Consider the following 23946-nt stretch of genomic DNA (forward strand, 5'->3'; position numbering starts at 1 on the left):
AAGCACTCGAAATCTTCAATCCTAGCTCCAACTCCTCTTCTTCCTTGAGTTAGAGAGAAATATATGAAAGGAGATGGGTTTCTTTTTAATTCTAAGAGGAGTGACTTAAATGAAAGGAATTAAGTCATAAAAAGGTCTTATAGTTGCTAGGAAAAGAATAAAATAGCATAGGGTCAATTTTGGAAAAGGACTAAGGACCCATAAAATCTTAACTTAAAAATTCTACCCCTTCCCGTCTTAGTTCGCCCTTTTTTTTTCAGCCTGACAGTGCTTCGATATTTCGGGCATAACTTTTTACTCCAAGGTCGGAATTGGGCAAACTCGGTGGCGTTGGAAAGAGGACTCAAAGACCTTTAATTTGATAGGTAAAGGTCCACCTAATTCATTTTGAGCTGAAAGATATGACCATTTAAAGTTGATCCTTACAGCTCACTAGTTCAAATGACTAGTTTTCGGACGTCACGGTCATTTCTCATCATTTCATCAAGTTCTCAACTCCAAACTCACATGTGAGGCTCTAGTTTCACTAGTTCATTTTTAGGGTCGTTACACTCTCACCTTAAGGCTTTTGAGTGCCTTTGTTTCCCTACTCTCAACAGTCACAAAGACAAGTTTGAACCAAGAATCACACCTCACATCTTTGTAGGATATCCTTTCAACACAAAGGGATACAAGGTTTTAGACTTGAGCACAAAGAAAGTACATGTTTTCAGAGATGTGTCATTTTATGAAAATACTTTTCCTTTTACTCTTTCTGAAGATGATTCTAGTTTTTCTACAATACTAAAAAAGTTGACTATAAATCAGAATATATTGCACTCTACTAAGAGTACTCCTAACAAAGTTTACATGATGGATGATGACACACTGTTACTGTCACTAATGCTGATCAGCCTCCCAGTCCCACACATGTGCCCTCAACACCACAAAATAATAACCTACCATCGTCAAATGAACCATATATAATGAATCAGTCCCCACCAAAACAACTACTCACCAACACCAACATCAAAACCTTAGGAGGTCCAAGAGGTCACATACCATTCCAACCTATCTAAAGGAATATAAGTACTCTTTACCCTCATTACAGTCCCAAAACTCAAGCCCTTCTTCTCATTATGCATGCAATAACAATCACATGTCCTTACTAGTTTTAACCAGGATAGCCAACAACTTGTTAAGAGTATTTCACATGACATTGAACCATGTTCATATAAGGAGGCAGTGATAGATCCTGCTTGGCAAGTAGCAATGATATCTGAGTTTGAAGCATTATATTCTAACAATACTTGGGAGCTTGTTAAGTCGCATGCATGGATGAAAATAATAGGTTGTAAGTGGGTGTACAAGATCAAACACAAAGTTGATGGCACAGTAGAGAGATACAGGGCCAGACTTGTTGTGAAGGGATACATGTTAGGGTTTTGCCCTGATTTTCTTACCATAATTTAAGATTTATTTTTCCTTAAAGAAAAAAATAAAACATTACCATAAATGTTTTTACTTTTCTTGAAAGGAAAATATAATATTCTTTCATATTTGGTTTATTCTCTCCTTTTATGACTCTTTTTCTACTAAGAAAAGGTTTTAGGACTTTATAAATATAGGTTTGTTTCTTCTAACAAAAACAACAATAACATCTACAATGTAGTCGTTTAAGATTCTTGTTTATGGGGAGATTTATTCTCTCTGATGTTTTAATGTTTTTCTTTATATTAGTTTTGATATAATAATCTTTTGATTTTTAGTATAAGTTTTTGTTATCTGATTTATCAACCATATGATTTGCAAATTGCAAGCTTCCGCATGACGCCCTAATCATCCTTTCGAACCCAACAATATACTCAACATGCTGGGATTGACTACAATGAAACCTTTTCTCCAGTAGTAAAGATGACTATTGTCAAGGCACTGATTAGTATAGTTGTGAGAAAAAACTGGGACATGTACCAATTGGATGTTAACAATACTTTCCTCCATAGAGACTTATGTGAAGAAGTTTACATGGATATACCTCAAGGGCTTTTGGGGGAAGACACAGGTTTGTGTTGTAAACTTAAAAAATCCATGTATGGACTTAAACATGCAAGTAGACAATGGTATGGCAAGTTAGCTCAAATGCTCTTCTCAAGAGGCTATTCCCACTCAGATCGACAACGATTATTCTTTGTTTTATAGAAAGGCTGGTGCTTCTCTAGTGTTTGTTGTTGTCTATGTTGATGACATAATATTGACAAGAACTAATGTTGATGAAATCAGCTCTTTGAAGAGTTTCCTTCATGATCAATTCAAAATAAAGGACTTGGGAAAACTTCATTATTTTCTAGGATTAGAGATACTTTACAAGGACACTGGGTCCTGATTTCACAGAGAAAGTTCACTACAGACTTGTTGAAAGAATTTGACTGCACATCATGCAAACCAGCCATGTCACCTCTTGAATCCACAGTTAAGCTCAAAGCAAATGAAGGAGCTCTACTAAAAGATCCTACATTTTACAGAAAATTGGTAGGAAAGTTAAACTTCTTGACAAATACTAGATTGGACATAACTTTCAGTGTCTAACACCTCAGTCAGTTCCTTCAATCTCCTAGGGAACCACATCTTAAAGCTGCCTACCATGTCCTGAGGTACCTCAGGAATGACCCTTGTTATGGGATTTTTTTATCTAATAGCAATGACTGCACTATCACTGCCTATTGTGACTCAGATTGGGCTGCATGCCTTGATTCTAGAAGATCAGTGAGTGGTTATATTGTACTGATGGGGGACAGTCCCATTTGTTGGGAATCCAAGAAACAAACAACCATCTCCGTGTCCTTGGTAGAAGCAGAGTACATAGCTGTTAGAAAAGTGGTGGGAGAATTGGTCTGGCTGGAAAGATTACTAACTGAGTTGCATTCACCATGTAACTTACTTGTTTTTGTGTTCTGTGAAAGTCAAGCGGTTGTCCACATTGCAAAGAATCTTGTGTTTCATGAAAGGACGAAACACATAGAGGTGGATTGACACTTCGTTAGAGAAAAGTTACATGAAGGCCTTATTGTGCTCCATCATATCCCAATTGATGAGCAATTGGCTGATGTTTTGACCAAACCTCTGCCAAGCTCCAAACATTCCATTATGCTGCACAAGTTAGTTGTGAGCTACTCACCTCCAACTTGAGGAGAGGTATGTGTGTTGAGATACAGATCATTTAACTTCTAAGTTAATGAGTAAGTCGGCTTAGCTGGCAGATTAGTTAGAAGTTAGTTATTTTTGTTGTGATTAGTTAGCTTTACTTTACAACAATTACTTGTGATTAGAGAATAACACACTTGTATAAATTGTAAGGTTGCAGTTGAGATAATACAATTTTCATTTGCCCCAATTACTCCTGATCTATCTTAGGGCTCTGCCCTTCTTTTCCTTCATCTCTCTTCTCGAAGTTTCATCAATGGAGAACTGAAATTCTCCACAGCTTCTCCTCAATTCGACAAAAAGAAAGGGGCTTGAATCTGCAAATATTTTAGGCGAGGAAGGAGAAAAATAGACAAAAAAAATTGAAATAACTAGCTTCCTCAAAGATTCATTGAATGGTATATTTATTTTTGGCATAGTTTATAAGGTATGTAATACCTTAATGTAGTGCAATTCATATGTTTGAACTCGTCGATTGTCTATAAAAACAATGCAATATTAGATCAAAGTGTTGGCAATTAAATGGAGTCTAAGAAACGATTGGTTGCAATGTGTTTTGGAGATGGGAGAGATAGCATCGTCAAAAGGCTTTTTTTCAACAACAAACACATAGACCTGCACATTTTATAATGAGGTTAACATAGTCAGCAGGCTGAGCACAACATTTTAATAAAGCTAATGGGATGCAGTTGCTCAAAATTGAAGAATCTTTTTGTATATGAATTCCCCCTTAACCAAATTAGTCTTAAATCGGAAAGCTAATTGCTAGTATTTTGAATATTTTGATGAAATTTGTTGTTAGACTTAACAAAAATTAACTTGTGGAATCATGGTGTAATTTTTTTCTTTATATTGTTGACGTTAATATAATGAATTAATTGTTTTTTTTTTTGTTTATTGCGATTTTAATGAAACACACCATTTTTTTATTATTAGCATTTGTCAATTTCTGCGAAGTTTTACTACATTAAGGTATGTTATTAATGACAATAGAAGATGCAAATTCTAGGTAATTTTAGTGGTCATTCTTTAGAATGGTTGTCATCATTCATGGAAAATGTTAAATATGAAAGGAACTTAATAGTACATAATGATCATTCATTCATGATTGCAAAACATTCATAATCTAAGTTCCATGACCTTAGTTATGAGTTTAGCTATTCATAGCTATTTCTTTGTCCAACAATAGTTGTTCACTATTGATTTGACACACCCCTTAAGAAACAATAAATAATAAAGGTAATATTACTATTTTATCCCTTGACTTTATTAAATTTAATGCTTTGAGAAATGTGTTAGATGATAAATAGTATTTAATATCACTGGAAAACTATTTTTAGTATAGTGAACAACTATTGTTGGACGGAGGGAGTAGCATAAAACAACATTACTATAAAAATATAACTATTGAAAAACATGAATGTTAGAGAAAGTAAGAATAACATTTGATTAATGCAACTCTTGCAAAAGAATCTTGTTCAATCCATAATAATCTACTAAAAATATAAAGTAAGTCCTAGAAAAATTAAGATCAATAAATGCTAATAAAATCTAAACTAATTTGTATTCCTAAGAGTAATTCGTTCCTAAAAATGTCACACACATCATAATTTCGATTGGACTCTACTTCGACTAGGTAAAATTTACTCTGTCGACCTAATGGATCACTATGCGAGGGGTAATTCGAGGAGCCCTACTACCTCATGGCGCGGGGCCTATTTTAGACTCCGCCTCCTTTATTGAGTCTCTAAATTTAATTTTTGTAAAGGTTGGTGCGAGACTCATCTCATTGTCCTTGTTGTAGCTACTTTTGCTTCGTTTTAGCTCGGGTTATTTCGCCTTTGCGTTACAGTTTATCATATGAATATTTTCTTGTTTTTTTTTTAAACCTAAAATCAACCTAATCATGTCTATTAGATCATCACAACATATCATCGATAAACACAAAGATATTCACAAAATTATGCTTAGAACTTAGCCATTATCATTGTCATCCGCCTTCAGCCCTTGGAATAACGGACAAATCTACTTTATCACGATGAACTCAATCAAAACTGAAATGACTTTATTCATTCTTATTCTCTTCGACATACCCATAGAGAAAGTCATCAACGAATTCTTTCATGGATCTCTACAGTAACATGTGTTTGTCAAGAGTGTCAATCACCAACAATTGTCTCAATATCAATACAAATCATAGACATTGAGAAATTTTCTCGGGACATTTTTTAATTTTGTGTCATTTCCCTTTTGATTATTTGTATTTCAATTTTGCCTTCATGAAAAACACAATGGACTCCCAAAAACATGGTACAACAACTAAACTTTTTCTCCTTTTTATAAAATGTAATGACCCGAAAGGTCATTTTGGTAATTTTTCGTGGAAATGACTATTTTGCCCTTTCGGTAGTTGCCCCGAGTCCCATGTTTTGTGGTTGTAAAGTTGGTTTGAGGAAAAGTTGGTAAAAAGTTGAGTTTTTGAGAAGTTGAGTTTTTATGAGTTAAAGTTGGTTAAAAAGTGCTTTTTCGAGTCATTTGGAGTTTCGGGACTCGGATCGGATTTCCGTCGATTCCGACAGTTTTAGAATGTCGAAACGGGTCTGTGTGAAGTTACGGAGTCGAATTTGGAGTTGAAACGAAGAATTGAGGTCCTAAGTTGCTAAAGTTGTGAAATTTTGATAAAGAGTTGACTTTGGTCAACATATGAGGTTCCGAGGCTCAGATTGAAATTCCGAGAGTACCGTTGGTTTCGGGAGGCGATTCTAAGTCTAGAATGAGTCTTGGTTGAATTTTTAGACGCTCCGTTTGAGTTTCGAATTTTTTTGGCGTTAAACTAGTTTCTTGGCATCTTATTGAATTTCGGGTCAAGGAGTCCTCGAATTCAAATTCCGACGGTTCCATTGAGTCCGGAACGTCGAATTTAGTGGGGGTACATATTTAGTTTGTGTGCACGAGATTCCGAACGAATCCCGAGGGTCCAACGGGGACTTAAACTTTGGTGTTATTGTTGTGTTTCAGCTGCAATAGCAGTCCTTTTTAAGTCAAAAAAAAGTAGCCATTTTCCCCCAACTTGAAAAATACCCATTTCTCCATTTTTAGACTTTGAGAGCTCGAAAATAGGTGATTTCAAGTGGGTTTTCGCAAGGAATTCATTGGGTAAGTTATTTCCAACTTATATCTTTGATTTCCATCGATTATTTATGGATTTTAACATCAAAATTTGAGATCTCAACTGAAAAATTTGGGGGTTTTTGCCTAATCCGAATTTAATAGAAAATTTGAGTTTGTGAACTCATTTCAACTCCTTTTTCGAAACGGTTTTCACTATTGGATTCTAAATTTCTTGGGGAACATTTTTCACTAAAAATTTCCAGATTTCGAGAATATTTTTCGGAACGAGATTTTTTTGACCATTTTACCCTTTTCTCCAAATTTCACGATATTGGTGTTGTTAGATTCGTATTGATTGTGAGATTCCATTTATGAATAGATTGTGGTGATTTGGAGCGTGCTCGGAAGGGTAAAACTCAAATTTGAGTTACTAGTTGAAGTGTTTTGAGGCAAGTGACTTCTAAACTTTGTTAAACTCTTAGACTACACATGACTACTTTCCTAATTGTGTTGGGGAGTAATGGGGATTGAGGATGAGTTTTATTTGTTGATTGAAATTGTTGTAATTGAAAGATGGGGAATAAAACGAGCTAAATGTGTTATATGTGACTTGAATTTGTTGAATAAGTCATGTGATAACTGATATTGAGGGGATAGAAGAGCATGAGTAGGCTATGATTGATACAGACATTGATGTTGAGACAGATGATGTGTAATACTATGATGTGGTCGTGATATGGTTGTGATTGAGACAGATGATGTGTAATACTATGATGTGGTCGTGATATGGTTGTGATTGAGACAGATGATGTGTAATACTATGATGTGATCGTGATATGGTTGTGATTGAGACAGATGATGTGTAATACTATGATGTGATCGTGATATGATTGTGATTGATGACATGTGCATATTCATTATTCATCCCATGTGTGAACTATCTGTTGCATGAGTTCTGAGACACTGATATGAGGATGGATGGATATGAGACACAGTTGAGACTAGCTCCGGCTAGAGATATATGAGATGGACTAGCTCCGGCTAGCGATTTGGATGCCGATGGGATCTGGTTCCGGCGGTGATACATGGTCCATGTGTGGCCCCCATGGGTTCTGATTTGAGTATTCAGCGCGGACTGATTACGTCAACAGATGTGTATCGTAGGACAGACATGCATCACGACTACATGACATCATTATTGCATTTGAATCGCATTTGACTTCATCTTTGTTTGTGGTGTATAGACTTTACCTATTTGCCCCTCTTCATGTGATATATGATCTATTTGATCTTACATGAGGATATGAGGTTGATGTTGAGACACTGTTGGATATGTCTGTTGATTATGAATTGTGTAGTATAGGTTGTTGGTTCGCTGTTAGAATAAAGTTTCGGTGGTTCGATTGGGATTGAAAGGAGTTGTTTGCAGCTGCTAGTTTAGCTTAGTTTAGTGTTACTAGCGAGTACCTGTTGCTTTTGGTACTCACCCTTGCTTCTACACAGTTGTGTAGGTTGACAGCTCTATCAGATCCGACTTATTACTCATCTTCAGATTAGAGCTTCCAGACTTACTTGAGAGGTAGCGGTTCATTCCAGACGTGCCCTCAAGTTATCTATATTTATTGTTCTGTTCTATTCTAGAACTTTACTATGAGACTTGTATATTTTATTCAGATTCCGTATTAGAGGTTTGTACATGTGACAACCAAATTCTGGGGTTATGTTGAGTTTATTTAAAGACTTCCGTTTATCTTTCTATCTTATTCTTGTTTTATTAATTCCGTATCGTCGGTTTTTTGGGTGTTAGGCTGACATGTCCGATGGGGTTTGGGCACGTGCCATCACATCCGGTTTTGGGGTGTGTCATAAAATTTTGGCATAATATATAAATATGTCATTTGACTTAGCTTTAATTGATATTTATGCCTTCTAATTTAAATATGTAGAAGTATTTACGAAAATTATAAGGGAAAAAGTCTAATATATCCTTAACTTTATCATTTAAAGCTGATATAGTACCCCCTAGGGGTGTGCACTATTCGGACTAAACCGAATAACCAAACCAAATTTTTATTTGGATTGATTTTTTGGTTTTTCGGATTGGTTTTGGATTAATAAATTAATTTGTTTGGTTTTTTGGTTTGGTTTTGGATTTTAAAAGATAAAAACAAAAAAAAAACTGAATTTTTTTTTATATATATAATGTTTAGGTTTAGAATTAAGTTGGAGTTAACCACTTTAGTCCCTTTTTGGTTATTGTCTTTCATGATGATTACGTTTATATTTTATGTTTCAATTACATCTATAATAGGTATACTTATAAGTATTGTGTTTTAAGTTTTACTTATGATTTATATTAGAAAGAATATTTAAGGGATTAAATATTATTACTTTGGTTATTTATGTTATTAATTATTGACATAACCGAATAACCAAATCGAAAAAAGCCGAACTGAATAGAGGAAAACTAAACCAAACCAAATTTATTTTGGATCGGATTGGGTTACACTTTTACAAAAACAAAAACCGAAAATCCAAACCGAATAATGTAAAGCCGAACTGAAAAACCGAATGCACACCCCTAGTACCCCCGTTATAAAAAATGACTCTCATATACTCTTATTGTTACACAAATGACTCACATATATCATTTTTCTCTGACGGAGGTGAAAAAATTAATTTATTAAAAAAACATTCACGTAGGGCTTTATTTGACCTCCTCACATGTAATTTTGGCTTCTTTGATTCACACCTAATTTGAATTTATTATTTGAGGAAATACATCAAATCCCCCTTGATCTTGGCTAAAAACGTACTTTAATACTTTAACTACACGTGCGTTCAAATACACCCCCCCCCCCCAAACAATTCTAAGTGAATTAAATACCCCCTTAATGGTTGATGTAGAAAATAAAAAAAATAAAAGCGCGTAAAAAGTTAAAAATTAAAGAGAAAAATAATAATTGGGCTACTTTTATTTTCTTTTCAGCCAATAAGAATTTTTCTCTTCATCTTCCTCACACCCCACCACCTCACCACTCCTATCCACCAACAACCCTAGCCCTTTTTCTTCCTCACACCCACCACCCCTTGCCACCCTCAACCACCATCTGCACCACCTCTTCATTTTCTTTTTCGAACTCCCCACTTTCTTTTTCTTTCTTCGAAATCCTTAACCTTCACCCTATTTCTCCTTCTTCAAACCCTCCATCCGCACCCCTCTTTCTTCTTTTTTCGAACTCCACTGCATCAACCCCCACCCGCCTCATCCCTTTCTTGTTCTTCTTCTTCTTCTTCTTCTTCTTCGATGAACCTCTTTCTCCCTCTTCTTTCTCCTTCTTTGGAATATTCATACCCCCATTTATTTTCCATCACTAAATGAGAATAAATTATTCTCACTTATTCTTAGATGTGATGAAAAACGAAAAAAAAAATAAAAATCAACAACTTATTATACTTTAAGATCACTACTTATGAAGGTGTTTATTGATTTGATGAACTTAAAGCTCTTTTTAGTGAAAATTTTATAATTTTTTCATAACAAATTAAATTTTTAGTTATAACTATGTATTTACTTTGATAACATGCCTTAAAGATTGAATGTTTTTAGTGAAATGGTCTTGAGAATTTTGGATCTGTGGAGTTTGATCTTTTTGAGACTTTTTTACTTTTTATTTTTCTTTTTTATAATCTTGGATTAATTTTCTTTTTCTTTTTTCCTTTCTAAAATTGTGAATTAAGAAAACAAAAAAAGAAATGAAAAAACTCAAAATTTAAATAATTATCAATGTGGCACTGACGTGTTGATGACATGGAGTGTGTGGAATACACTTGCCATTGTGAGACTGGTCTTACTAACTTAGGGTGAATTTAAATTCACTTGAAATGAAATTAAGGGGGGATAAATAATTATATGTAAAGTTCAAATGCTACAGTAAGTTTTGCTGCCAAGTTTAGGAGAGATTTTATGTATTTTCTCTTATTATTTTGATGATCAAATTTGTTTTTCACTAACTTTCTTGTATAATTTATCATATATGCCTCGATTTTTGTACAAATACAAAAAATAAATTTCAACATATCCGAAAGAAATAAGTTTTAATTTCTTTTTTTTTTTTACTTTTTTCTCATTTTCCATTCACTATTTTTTCATTTCTCATATTTTTATACTAAAGAATAAAAGAAAAAAATAGAATAAAAATAAGAAACTCAAATATTGATAATCAAAAAAGTAAAAAAATAATAATGTATGACAAAAAAAATCATATATACCCCTACATGATTTTTTTCAAAATAAAAAAAAATAAAAAAATTTAAATTTATTTTTTCCACTTCCATTAGATAAAATAGTATATGTGAGCCACTTTTGTAACGATAGGGACATATGTGAGTCATTTTATAATGATAGAAATGTATGTAAGTCACTTTTAAAACAAAGAGTATATCAACTTCAAATGATAAAATTAAGAAATATGTCATCCTTTCCCAAATTATAATAAAATTGAATAAGTACATATATGTGTCGTACATTACAAATCTCACGTAATTTATGAGATAGAATACGTGCATCTCATATAATTTATCACGTAGGATGCACGTACCTATTTGTTTTTTAACTTTATACTTCTTTTGTCCGCTTTTAATTGTAATGTTGTGCTTTTCAAAAATTAATTTGACTAATTTTCAAAGTTAAATTAAATTAAATTACATTAATTCGATATTTTAAACAAAAAAATTAGATATTTAAAACCTATACTAAAAATACTATGAATTGCAATTTTTTACATTTCAATATAATGAAAAAATACATGATAAAATGTTACTCAAATTTTTTATAATTTGACTCTAAAAAAAATCATGACGGTTAAAAGTGGACCAGGGAGTGGTAATTTAAGCAACTATTTGTACCCACTCAAACTACACAACTGAGGTCAAAGTTTAAATACATCTGATCTTCCCTACTGTTTAAATTGGATCAGTTCCGACCTCTAAGCTTTAATTTCTGCACAGGGAAGACTTTGGAGGAAAAGAAAATGGCGAACAGAAACAAATTATCTCCTTTCCTTGTTGTCTGGGTTCTGGTTTTATTCGGAACTCTAATTTTCATTCTGGTATTTTTCACCACTCTTCTCTTTCTGACTTGTTCTCTTCTACTACTAACATTACTTGTGTTGTTAATTGTATATTGTCAGAATCGATTAGGTACTACAGGAGTCTCCTCAGATGGTAAAGACATTACAATCGAGCGGAATGACGAGGTTCAATTTTGTGTTTACATGTTACAGATTAGTATTTTGTTGACTCCAAACCATAGGATTTCGAATTATTGATTGCTTAATTTTTACTTCACAATATGAAAACACATTTCGTCATTATAATTGTTGTAGGCAAAAACATCAGAGGATTTGGAGCGGGTGACACATAAAGTATACTTTGATGTCGAAATTAATGGAAAACCTACTGGTATTTTTCCTTCTTCATTTATCCTGCCACAGCCATCTATTGAAACAAAAAAAAAATGGATTTATAGTTTGATCAAGTTTTATCGTTTGCCGAGAATGATATAGAATTGTAGATGACTTTGTTTTGTTCTTCAAAAGAAAAAAATTCAGAATGGGTAAATGCTAGATCTTACTTCTGTTTATGTTCCTGTTGTAATGAATTTTTGCATTGTTCTGCACAAAATTTATCATGGATTGATTTGATAATTGAACTGTGGAAGCTAAGCTTTACCCCTGGCATGAACTTTTCTAATTATACTGGTGGCTTTTACTCTTGGACTTCTCTCTTTTTTCATGTCTGACCAGAAAGAAAAAGGAAAACGAAAGTTTGAGAAATGAATGAGGGAGCTTTTATGTTTAAATGGTTAGGGCCAATGTTTTAAGATTTCTTATTAGAACGGGGTAAAAAATGCATCATAATTTCACTCACCACGTACATGATATTAGAAGATGGAATTATGTTGAAGTGGTATCCTCTTCAAGATGGGAGGTCAGTTAGAACTTCATGTCCATGGATGTTAGGTTGGTTGCATTAATAAAGGTACTGTTGCACAAAATTATGACTACAAAAGTCTCATAAGAAAAAAAATCGGTGCGCAAAATAATAGTGTTTGGCGGGCTGCATAAATAATCTCGCTCGACTTATACAAAGTTTGGTTGGCAGTATTAAACTTATTACATGCATAACTTATGAGGGAATCTATGTATTATTTTATGGATGATATAACATGGAATAAGAATATTTGTATTAGCAATACATAAAGTATCTAAATACAAAAATATCTTAAAGTAGGTAACTTGCATAACATTTTATATTTTAGTAATCATGCATAACAATTCAAAAAATGGCTATCCAGTGTAATCCCTCAAGTGGGGTTTGGGGAGGGTGGTATGTACACAGCCTTACCCCTACCTTATGAAGGTAGAGAGATTGTTTCCGATAGACTCTCAGCTTTAGTAATGCATTTCAAAAGTCAAGTATGTAAAGGACATACAGTTGTGATAAGAGAAATTCATACTAACAACTCCCGTTATATTATTTTTTGTATGACCGATTCATGCTTAGTAATTCCTTCATAGCTACATGAATCAAACAACCTTATATTGTCTTAAGATAACAGATATGTACAATCTACCCTTGTTCCTGGAGAAATAATGTATCACGTTTTCAAGTGGAATGTTATCTAGTTGTCACATTACTCACTTGCAATCTGTGTTGCCTTTCAAATTTTATTTCATGACTAAGAAAAATGTAATAAGGAAACTTATATTTACAATATGTTGAAGAAATCCAATTAGATGTTGACTTTAGAGAAAAAATATTAGCATGCGTGGTGAATTATGGATGGAGTAGAATCATGGTGATGCATTGGATCAATCTCTTTTGGTCAAGTTAGCTTGCAATCTTATGGGGGTGGACGTTGTCACTAAAGATGTGTTTGGTATGAAATAACACATTTTCGAGTTAGAATATTTTTTTTAAAAAAAGGTTTTCCTCGAAAATAAGTAATTCTTACTTAATTTCTTGTGTTTAGCAAATAACTAATCTAGGCAAACACTATAAGGGTTGGGGTAGGTGGGGGTGGGGAGGAGACAATCAAATGTCACTTATAAAACTTGTTCTCCATACTTTCACCAGAGAGGTCATTTTCCTTATCTTTAAGGAACTTGTTTTTCTTGTGAAAATATTTTTGAAAAATTGTGACCCTAGCCAGTTCAAGGTCCGCATATGTATTTGGCTTAGATTTTTTGTTCTTACCAAGTTGTTCATAAGACATATAATTCCAGATAAATCTAATGTAGTTAGAGCAGGATTGTTAAAGATTGCCAGATCTATTTCAATTGTAGTCATAGGTGGAAGAGTTTCTTGTGATTTGTTATGGTTTTCTTCTGAACTTAATCTTGAACACGTCGATTGCTTTCCTTTCAGGTCGTATTGTCATGGGCCTCTTTGGGAAAACTGTCCCAAAGACAGCGGGTACTCCATCTTGTGCTGAATTATGTTGGCTCTTTTTGGCATTGTACATTATCTTGTAAACTGCATTGATGAGCTTGCTGTATATTTAATTTTTTCTGCAGAAAACTTCAGAGCTCTTTGCACAGGTAACCAATAAACTTTTGTTCCCTTGAGTTCCAATTTTTTCAAGAGATTCAGATCCACTACAGTACTCTTTATCTGAACATCATGTTAAGGAGGATACCATTCTGGAAATTCTTATAACTTTGTGCTCTTGGATAACATGACTTACTTTACAAGTGAACCGGCAATGAAATAAAAGGGATACCAAAGCTAGTTGTAGTTTATTGACAAAAGAAAAAAAACCAGAAGAATTCTTTCATTACACTTGAGATAGAAAGAGAAATCCTATACTGTAAAGGATTAAACTCATGTCCATGCTGAAAGGTATATTGGAGCCAAAAGCAGACATTTCTAATTGGCACAGGTCATTGCTGATGCAAGGGTCAATTTGCTCTTTCTTCCTTGACTGGTTTATTTCAAGACACACATCTACATTTGCATGAGGGTTTTTTTGTTATCTATTTGTTTCTATGAAGTCCCTTTTAGCATGCATCTTCTCCTAAATTTCTGTTCTAGACTTGAACCATTTCAGAGTTCAGATACTGCTTATTAGCTATTTAGGGGAGGGGAAGGGGTGTCTCGTGGCTAGAATGACATCAGACAACGAGGGTTGTATAGATGGAAAATTAATGCAAAGATAATGAAACCTCACCACCTTTCTACTACATTAACATCTGTTATGCACATGAATACTGAAGTTACCAATCTGGCAAACATTTATTACTCAACTTGTAGGGGAAAAAGGAACAGGGAAAGCTGGCAAGCCTCTCCATTACAAAGGTAGCAGTTTCCATAGGATCATACCAAACTTCATGATCCAGGGTGGCGACTTCACCCGTGGTGATGGGCGAGGTGGAGAGTCAATATATGGTGAAAGCTTTCCAGATGAAAACTTTGATCTAAAACACACTGAACCTGGTGAGATCTGACTATTCATTAATAATTGGTTGTTGCCATCTTTTGTATCTTTTGTGTTTTATTCGATCTTGCACTTCCTTTAATTGGAAGTGTTTTTGGCCAGAATGTTTTCTATCCACTGAAAGACAGTTGTTTTGGAAAAAGGTATTTTGTCAATGGCGAATGCTGGACCAGACACCAACGGATCTCAGTTCTTTATCACAACTGTAGCCACGAGCTGGTACTCAACTAAGTCCTTGATTTTGTGCAACTTATCTTCAACTCAACTTTCAATTTTGGGCTACTTGTCAAAATGTTTACTTCCGTCCCATGGTTAGGTTGGACAAGCATCATGTTGTTTTTGGGAAGGTGCTATCTGGGATGGATGTTGTCCACAAAATGGAAGCTGAAGGCAGACAAAGTGGAACCCCGAAAAGCAAAGTTATAATATCAAATAGTGGTGAACTACCTCAGTGATTCAATTTTCCATGTACCAGAATACCTCAAATGCTTGAAAGTGCTTAACCTCGCTCTAAATCCAGTTTCATACACTGTCAAGAAATGTGCTATGGGACTTCCGCCGCTTGTAAAGTTAAAACAACCCTCTTGAAATAGGATCACATCTGCTGCTCTGAATAGACAAGGCTCATTTTATGAAAATTGTTATAAAACTTTTGCTTTTATATTTATTTTCGTAAAGAATTTTGAATAAATTCTTTGTTGTATGTAACATAAAAAGATATGTTATTGAAATTTCCATTTTGTTCTCATTGCTAGAAAATGTTTTGTTACATACTAAAGTTTAGCAATATTTTCATGACTATGCCAAACAGTGAAGACAAGTAGCAGATCATCGCATTCTTGAAGACTCAGTAATAAATGCTCAAACCTTAATACAAACATGCTTATGAAATACACACGCATAAATTCGACTATACTTTCATTTCAATAAGAGTATGAGCAACGTCAACAGTTAAAAACTATTAATGGTACGTAGATCGGAGAAGATAAAGTAAAATTAAGAGAAGCATCAGTGGTATCTCCGGTTGTTGGTTTCGTCTCCAATGGCGTCGTTTTCTTGACCAAACATGGTTGAAAAATTGGTGGAAATATCAGAATAAAGAGAAACAACTTTAGAAATGTTGCCATTAAGCTTCTGAATGAGGCTCACGTTCTGCACCATATTGTAGTTGGTTCTGGACTGATGGTTTTCGTTGACTTGTTGTATCAGCGATCTGTTCCGATCCAACACCGATTGCACCTGCCGGAATCTGTTGAAGAAGTTGTTCCACATCTCGGAGTTGCCTTCCTCTATCTAAGGTCTCCGTTGTCATGAGGGCGCCGTCGGTCATTAGTGGTGAGGGATTGAGGTTTGGCTAGGGTTTGACGATGGCGCTTAAAGGTGTCTTCCATGTTGCTGATGTTGATTCAATCATATAATGAAACATTTATTTCTGACATGAGAGAAACACACTCTCTCTAGTCTCTGGGGAGGTGAGGTGCATACATATCTTGTGTAGATTAGATATTTTCTTCATTTGGTTGTGGTTGTTGCAGCTTACAGAGATGACTAACCATGATTTGGCTTGGCTGTGCTCATTCACGCGACATCCTTGATTTGGCCTAAAGGAGAGAAATTAGAAAGAAGGTGAAGGATTGCTGGCCATGCGCAGAGGAAGAGAATTCGGGTAAGTTTTGGCCAAAAATATCTTATCACAAAGGCTTATTGGATGGTATTAAATAATGAAAAAGTGCAAAAAGTCATCATTTCAAATCTTCCCAATGTTTTCCACTATAACTTCAATATTATATTCCTCCCGTATTAATAAATCATCTTATTAAAAACAATTATTTCTATCTGTTTATTTTTATTTGTCACTTATATTTAAAATATGTTTTTACTTTTACTTGTTACTTTTGAAATATCAAGAAAATATAATTTTATTTTTTATGTTTTACCCTCAGCATTAAATACTTATTTTTCAAATCATTTTACAAAACATGATTTAATAGGGGATAATTTGATAAAATATTGATATCATCAATTATTTTCTTAATGGGTGTCTCCAGTCAAACCGTAATAAGTAAAAGTGAACGAAGGGAATATCTTATATTACTTGTCCAGCTTACTAAATCAAAAAAATATTAATTATTTTTTCTATATTATCTTTGCAATAATTTTTTTTGAAAGTGTTCACATTTGGTTCTTAAAGAAATATATTAGTAAAATTTTTATGATTTCTTACATATAAAAAATGATCAATTAATATGAGACTGATAAAATATTTATCTTTCATTTAATTTTGCATGAAATTTAACAAAGCAAAAGAGCAAAACTTTTAATTTTGTGATGTATAAAAATATTTTTTAATTAATTTGATTAAATATATTACATGAAAAATTAAAATTTTAAGACTAACAAAAAATATTATTTATATATAACAAAACAAATTGAAATAGAGAGAAGTGAGCAAGCAAGTAGAAATATCTATCAGAGAGATGTGAGAACAAAAACTTGCCAACAACTAATTTGACAGCCACACTTGTTGAAATTAATAGCCACAAATGTGAAAGTTACAGCCATATTTGTGGAAGTTGATAATCAAAGTTTGGTAGAGTTTTGGTAGAGTTTGACAGCCAAGCTTTGTAGAAATTGACTGCCACATTTATGTCACTAATGATGCAATCAAGAGGTTAAAAACTCTATAAATAGAGTAGTAATTGAATACTTGAAGACACACTAAAATAAAGAAGCAACAGAGAGTAGAGAGAGTAATTCACAAGCTATTTCTTAGTTTGTGAGAAAATAGTGTGGAAGTAATATTATTGTGAGTTTTAAGAAATAGAAGAGTGTTGAGTAGTAGTTCTTTGACACTACTAAGTTTTTCATCAATATTATTGTATTACTTATTCGGGTATGATATTTACCCAATTTTAATATTTGGTGTCGTTACTCTCTTCCTATTGTTATTTAGTTTGGACATTATCCTGTGTGTGATTATCATTTTTTCCAACAACGTGGTATCAGAGTCATGACAAATAATAGTCCGTTGTCTTTTCAGTACCTGCGTCTCACACGAGAAAATTATGACAAATGGTGTCTACGAATGAAAGTCATTCTCTTAAGATGTTTGGGACATTGTGGACAAAAGGTATACAAAATCCGTTAATGAGAAAACTTTGTCTCTAAATAAAAAGGAGGTCTTGTTAAAGACAAGAAAGAAAGATCAACAAGCCTTCATTCTCATCCATCAATGTTTGGATGACAACATGTTTGAGAAGGTGGCTGATGCAACCACCTTAAAAGAAGCTTGTGAGATTTTACAAAATTCTCTCCAAGGAATTGATAAAGTAAAGAAGATAAAACTTCAAACTCTAAGGGCTGATTTTGAAGTTTTAAAAATGAAAGAATCTAAATCCATTTTGGATTTCTGGTTCAAGATTGATGGGTGTTGTGAATCAACTGAGAAGATACGTGGAGGAAGTAGATGATGTGTGTGTGGTAGAAAATATCCTTTGTTCTTTAACACCTAAATTTTATTATGTGGTAAGTGTTATTGAGGAGTTTAAGATTTAGACTCTATTATGATAGAGCAATTGGAAGGTTCTATACAAGCCCCCGAAGAAAAAATGAAAAGGAGAAAAGAAGAGCCACTAGAGCAACTTCTTAAAACTCAGGCATCCTTCAAAGGATTTGAAGGTGAGAAAAGTTACGAAGGAAATGGACAATGACGAGGCCGTGGAGGCCGTGAAAGAGGAAGAAGTTATATCAACAAATTCAATTATGAAGATAAAAGTCACCAGTCATTTAGAGGTCGTGACCGTAGTCAACGAGGAGGTAGAGGATGTGGAGCCTATCAAAGTACCAAATGAGGTATAACAAATCTAAAATTGTGTGTTATAACTTTCATAAAATTGGACATTACTCTTGGAAATGTCTTAATAATGTTGAAGAGAAAGTTGATCTTGTTGACAACAACAAGACGAAGATGAGTCAACATTGTTATTAGCATTCATAGAAGAAGATTCAAATGATTGCAGACCAGTTCATTGTATTTTAACAATGGCAAGCAATCATATGTGTGGCCACAAAGACAAGTTTGTGGAGATAAAGAAGACGATGAAAACTAATATGTCTTTTGGAGCTACCTCAAAAATCCAAATTGAAGGGATATGTACGATTCTGATATCCTGTAAAGATGGTGGCCAAAAATTGATTGATAATGTTTATTATGTGGAAAAATTGAAAAGTAATATTTTGAGTTTGGGTCAACTTCTTGAAAAAGGATATGATATTCATATGAAAAATATGCATTTTTTGCTTAGAGATTCAAGTTGATACGCTCAAATTACATCTCCTTAGAAAAGCATAAGCGATCATTATCAAGTAAAGAATCCAACTTGTAGGTTGGGGTCGATCTCACGAGGAAAATGGTTTAGACCTTACTTTAACCAACAATTATATTTAATTAGTCAAATTACTTCCAGAAACAAGTAATTAAATAGGGGGGTTTTGTTAAACAAATTGTAAGAATTCAATAAGTAATCAACAAACAAAAGTCAATTTTTGTTGTTATCAAGATGAGAGAATTAACTAGGGTATACGTGTTCCCCACAAGCTCATAACGCAATAATCCTAGTAATAACAATCCTTTCCTAGTACATCACATGCAAAGTGGTAAGTTATGTATCTCTAAATCCTTGGTCCGGCATCTAGAATATTTCACCTCGCACCTTGGTCCGGCTATGTATGTATAATTTACTAACCCTTACCTATACCTCATATTAGCCATCATAATCGATGTTTGACTTAGTTATTACTTCGCACCAATCGACACTAGACTATTAGATAGTATCACACTAAATCTATGTTGATAATTCTTTTCTTGTTAATTACCTCCTTGGTCCGGCAGGTAGTAACAAGGCGATTTCTAACGTTGGCCACCATTTAAAAGACTTCTAAACGAAAGAATTATCAATGCATGCAAAATACTAGTCACGAATTGCTTATTTACTATTCATACTTTGTTAATCGCTCATGGTTCCCACAACCCTAGTTGTGGATTTAGTTACCCATATTAGCACGAACACAATTCATAGGTTTAGACGAAGAAATCATGAACTTATGTAAGGAGAATAATAAACCCAGAAATTCAACTTGAATTGCAAAACCAAAAGCTTCAAAACGAACTTAGAAAATCAATAATTGCTAGGTTTGCAAATTAATCTCCCAAGTCACAAAGTAAAACTAGAATAATAATGTCTAACCCCCAAAAACGAGGTTTACATACCCTATTTATAGAAAACAAGTCCTAAGTTAAAAGGAAAACAAATTAAGGAAAGTTTGTTCAGGCACACATCTTCATTCCACGAGATTGACTCACGGACCGTCAATGGATCTACGGTCTGTGAGTCCCTTCCGTCAGCCAGGACTTGGAAAATATTTTAGCTTCCAAAAATCAGCTTCTCTGAAGCAAACGATGGAACTGCAGTACGGACCGTAGATCGATCTACGGTCTGTCAATCCCCCTCCGTAGCTCCACACTTGGAATCTTCAAAAATCAGGTACTGGAACCCTCGCAGTATCAATCTACGGATCAACAGTACGGTACGTGGATCAATCTACGGACCGTCAATGGCCACCGTGGTTCCACACTTGGTCAGATTTCCCTGATTTGCCTTCCATGCCTTGCCTGCTGATCTACGACCATCACCTACGGATCGTCAAAGGACCTACGGTCCGTAGATCACTTCCGTGAAAGCACTTTTTCTGCATTTCTTTCAACTGTCTCTTTACTTTCGCGCCTGAACATCTTTCTTGCAAAATATGATAAAAATACATAAAAACCAATACAAAAAAGTCCTAGACACACACAACTTGTAAGTGAAATATATTTGAAATACCGTAAACTCACGGTATATCACAAGTAATAACTTAATTGCTAAAGTGCATATGGCAAAGCATAGTTCATTCCCTTTGAATCTTAAAATCATCGATGCGAAGTGTTTGAAGGCTAATGTGCAAGATGACTCATGGTGTTGACATATGCGATTTGAGCACTTGAACTTTGAAGCACTCAAATCAATGGGAGACAAGAACATGGTTGATGGGATTCTGTCAATCAACCATCCAAATCAGTTGTGTGAAGCTTGTCTTCTTGGAAAATATGCAAGGAGGAGTTTTCCAAAGGAGACTACATCAAGAACAAGTAAGCCACTTCAACTTGTACACATCGATGTGTGTGGTCCAATCGATCCACCTTCTTTTGGTAAAAGTAAATACTTCTTGCTCTTTATTCAAGCAAAAATCTGAAGTTGTTGTTGCTTTTAAAAAATTCAAAGCACTTGTAGAAAAGAAAGTGACTGCGAAATAAAAGCATTAAGGTCCGATAGAGGAGACAAATTCACTTCAAAAGAATTTAATGACTTTTGTCAATCTCATGGAATTCGTCGCCCTCTAACGCTACCTTACTCTCCCCAACAAAATGAAGTTGCATGAAGAAAGAATAGAACAATTTAGGGGGGTGGGGGGTCTTGTGACTAGAATGACCTCAGACAAGGAGGGTCGTATAGATGGAAAAATAATGCATAAAGATGATGAAGCCTCACCACCTTTCTACTGCATTAACATCCATTATGATCACTAAAACTGAAATTACCAATCTGGCAAACATGTATCACTCAACTTGTAGCAGTTTCCACAGGATCATACCAAGCTTCATGATCCAGGGAGGTGACTTCACCAGTGGTGATGGGCGAGGCGGAGTCAATAAATGGTGAAAGCTTTCAAGATGAAATTATGATCTAAAACACACTGGAGCTGATGAGATTTGACTATTTAATAGTAATTGGTTGTTGCCATATTTTGTGTTTTATTCAATCTTGCACTTCCCTTAATAAGAAGTGTTTTTGGCCAGAATGTTTTTTATCCACTGAAAGACTTGTTTTGGGAAAAGGTATTTTGTCAATGGCGAATGCTGGACAAGACACCAATGGATCTCAATTCGTTATCACAACTGTGACCACTAGCTGGTACTCAACTAAGTCCTTGATTTTGTGCAACTTATCTTCAACTCAACTTTCAATTTTGGGCTACTTGTCAAAATGTTTACTTCCGTCCCATGGTTAGGTTGGACAAGCATCATGTTGTTTTCGGCAAGGTGCTGTCTGGGATGGATGTTGTCCACAAAATTGAAGCTGAAGGCAGACAAAGTGGAACCCCAAAAAGCAAAGTTAGAATATCAAATAGTAGTGAACTACCTCAGTGATTCAATTTTCCATGTACCAGAATGCCTCAAATGCTTTAAAGTGCTGAACCTCGTGCAAAAGCCAGTTTCATGCACTGTCAAGAAATGTTCAATGGGACTTTTACTGCTTGTAAAGTTAAAACAACCCTCTTGAAACAAGATCACAACTGCTGCGTAGAATAGACACATGGTTCATTTTTTTATTAAAATTGTAATAAAACCTTTTCTTTTACATTTATTTTCGTTAAGGATTTTGAATGAATTATCTGTTGTATGTACCATAAAAAGATATGTTGTTGAAATTTCCATTTTGTTCTCATCACCAGAAAATGTCTTTTGTTACATATGAAGGTTCTGCAATGTTATCATTGATTATGCCAAACAAGCATTAGTCGTGCAGTGTGGTTGAAGTTGCCACACCAATATATTTACATATTCAAGCAGTGTAGACAAGTAGCTTCAGCAGATCATCACATTATTGAAGACTCAGTATAAATGCCCAAACCTTAATACAAACATGCTTATGAAATACACACGCTATGAGCCAACCAAAAGGTTAAAGATAAATTTGACCTCTGAAGATATTGAGGGAATTATTCAATTAAGAGAAGCATCAGTGGTGTCTCTGGTTGTTGGTTTCGTCTCCAATGGCGTCGTTTTCTTGACCAAACATGGTTGAAAAATTGGTGGAAATATCAGAATAGAGAGAAACTACTTTAGAAATGTTGCCATTAAGCTCCTGAATCAGGCTCACGTTTTGCACCATATTGTCATTCGTTCTCGACTGATGATTTGCATTCACTTGCTGTTTCAAGGATCTGTTCCGATTCAACACCGATTGCACCTGTCGAAATCTGTTGGAGAAGTTGTTCCACATCTCGGAGTTGCCTTCCTCTGTATTGAGATCTCCGTTGTTATGAGGGCGCTGGCGGTCGTTAGTGGTGAGGGATTGAGGTTTGTTTAGGGTTTGATAATGGCGCTTAACAGTGTCTTCCATGTTGCTGATGTCGATTCAATCATATAATCAAACTTTATTTCTGACATGAGAGAAACAACTCTCTCTAGTCTCTGGGGAGGTGAGGTCAGAGGTGCATACATAGCTTGTGTAGATTAGATATTTTTTTTCATTTGGTTGTGGTTGTTGCAGCTCACAGAGATGACTAACCATGATTTGGCTTGGCTGTGCTTATTCACGTGACATCCTTGATTTGGCCAAAAGGAGAGAAATTAGAGAGAAGGGGAATCATTGCTGGCCACGCGCAGAGGAAGGGAGCTCGGGTAAGTTTTGGCCAAAAATATCTTATTACGAAGGCTTATTGGACGATATTAAAATAATTAAAAAGTGCAAAAAGTCATAATTTGAAATGTTCCCAATGTTTTCCACTATAACTTCAATATACTCTTTCCGTATTAGTTAGAGCCCGTTTGATTCACTTAAGAAAATATTCTCTCGGTCCTTAATTATTTGTTTATTTTTCCTATTTTTGTTGTGCTTAATTACTTATTCATTTTTACAAGTATAATTTTTTTTACGTATTATACCCTCAATTAATTACATTGAAAAATGTATAACTTCTTGAAAATCTTAAGTTTTTCATTCCTCCACTTCATAATTAATAGAGGTATAATGGTAAACTCTCTATGTCAGTTATTATTTTTTTAATAGGTGTGTCAATTCAAAAGTATACAAGTAATTAGGAACAAAAGAATTAACTTTTAAATTAAAAATAAAAATTCAAATTTAAATGACTTTTAAGTCAAAAATAAAAAATAAGGGGAGATCTACTTTTGATTTTTGACTTATTTTAAACTTATTTTATGTCATTTTTGACCTTGTCAAATACTTCCTAACTTATTTTAAGTTATTTTTGACTTATTTCAACTTATTTTTTATATTTGTCAAACTCTTTCAAAAATAAAAACCGACCTA

The 23946-nt window shown here is 34.2% G+C and overlaps 3 protein-coding genes and 1 pseudogene across 7 annotated transcripts in view; 2 read left to right on the forward strand and 2 right to left on the reverse strand.

Annotated features, from left to right (window-relative positions):
• LOC125872914 (actin-related protein 5) overlaps positions 1-23946 on the forward strand; it is a 1108764-nt gene that overhangs the window by 983606 nt on the left and 101212 nt on the right. The window lies entirely within an intron of this gene.
• Positions 11259-22211, forward strand: LOC125872923 (peptidyl-prolyl cis-trans isomerase CYP19-4-like). 4 transcript variants are annotated; one of them, XM_049553725.1, is made up of 9 exons: positions 11261-11402; positions 11484-11549; positions 11679-11754; positions 13723-13770; positions 13872-13895; positions 14608-14790; positions 14935-15010; positions 15108-15138; positions 21930-22211. In XM_049553725.1, the coding sequence occupies exons 1-9, from the start codon at positions 11325-11327 to the stop codon at positions 22035-22037; spliced, it is 690 nt and encodes a 229-aa protein (XP_049409682.1). In that variant the 5' UTR covers positions 11261-11324; the 3' UTR covers positions 22038-22211. The 4 variants fall into 4 exon arrangements, with proteins under 4 accessions (XP_049409683.1, XP_049409682.1, XP_049409684.1 ...); XM_049553726.1 differs by lacking the exons at positions 14935-15010; positions 15108-15138 and adding an exon at positions 21726-21801 and having other exon boundaries at positions 11259-11402; positions 21899-22211; XM_049553727.1 differs by lacking the exon at positions 15108-15138 and having other exon boundaries at positions 21899-22211.
• On the reverse strand, positions 15664-23204 carry LOC125872926 (protein EARLY FLOWERING 4-like; annotated as a pseudogene).
• Positions 22598-23013, reverse strand: LOC125872925 (protein EARLY FLOWERING 4-like). Its single transcript, XM_049553731.1, has one exon. It carries the CDS (start codon positions 23011-23013, stop codon positions 22630-22632), a length of 384 nt encoding a protein of 127 aa, XP_049409688.1. The 3' UTR covers positions 22598-22629.

The sequence above is a fragment of the Solanum stenotomum genome, chromosome 8 (genome assembly GCF_019186545.1).
Source record: "Solanum stenotomum isolate F172 chromosome 8, ASM1918654v1, whole genome shotgun sequence".
Lineage (NCBI taxonomy): Eukaryota > Viridiplantae > Streptophyta > Magnoliopsida > Solanales > Solanaceae > Solanum > Solanum stenotomum.

Excerpts from the sequence above, each read along its gene's own strand:
- LOC125872923 (XM_049553726.1), top strand. The coding sequence starts at position 11,325 with ATGGCGAACAGAAACAAATTATCTCCTTTCCTTGTTGTCTGGGTTCTG. Across the intron at positions 11,550-11,678 it reads CAATCGAGCGGAATGACGAG|GCAAAAACATCAGAGGATTT; the intron begins GTTCAATTTTGT and ends TAATTGTTGTAG. Across the intron at positions 14,791-21,725 it reads TCTAAAACACACTGAACCTG|GTATTTTGTCAATGGCGAAT; the intron begins GTGAGATCTGAC and ends TTTTGGGAAAAG.
- LOC125872925 (XM_049553731.1), bottom strand. The coding sequence starts at position 23,013 with ATGGAAGACACTGTTAAGCGCCATTATCAAACCCTAAACAAACCTCAA.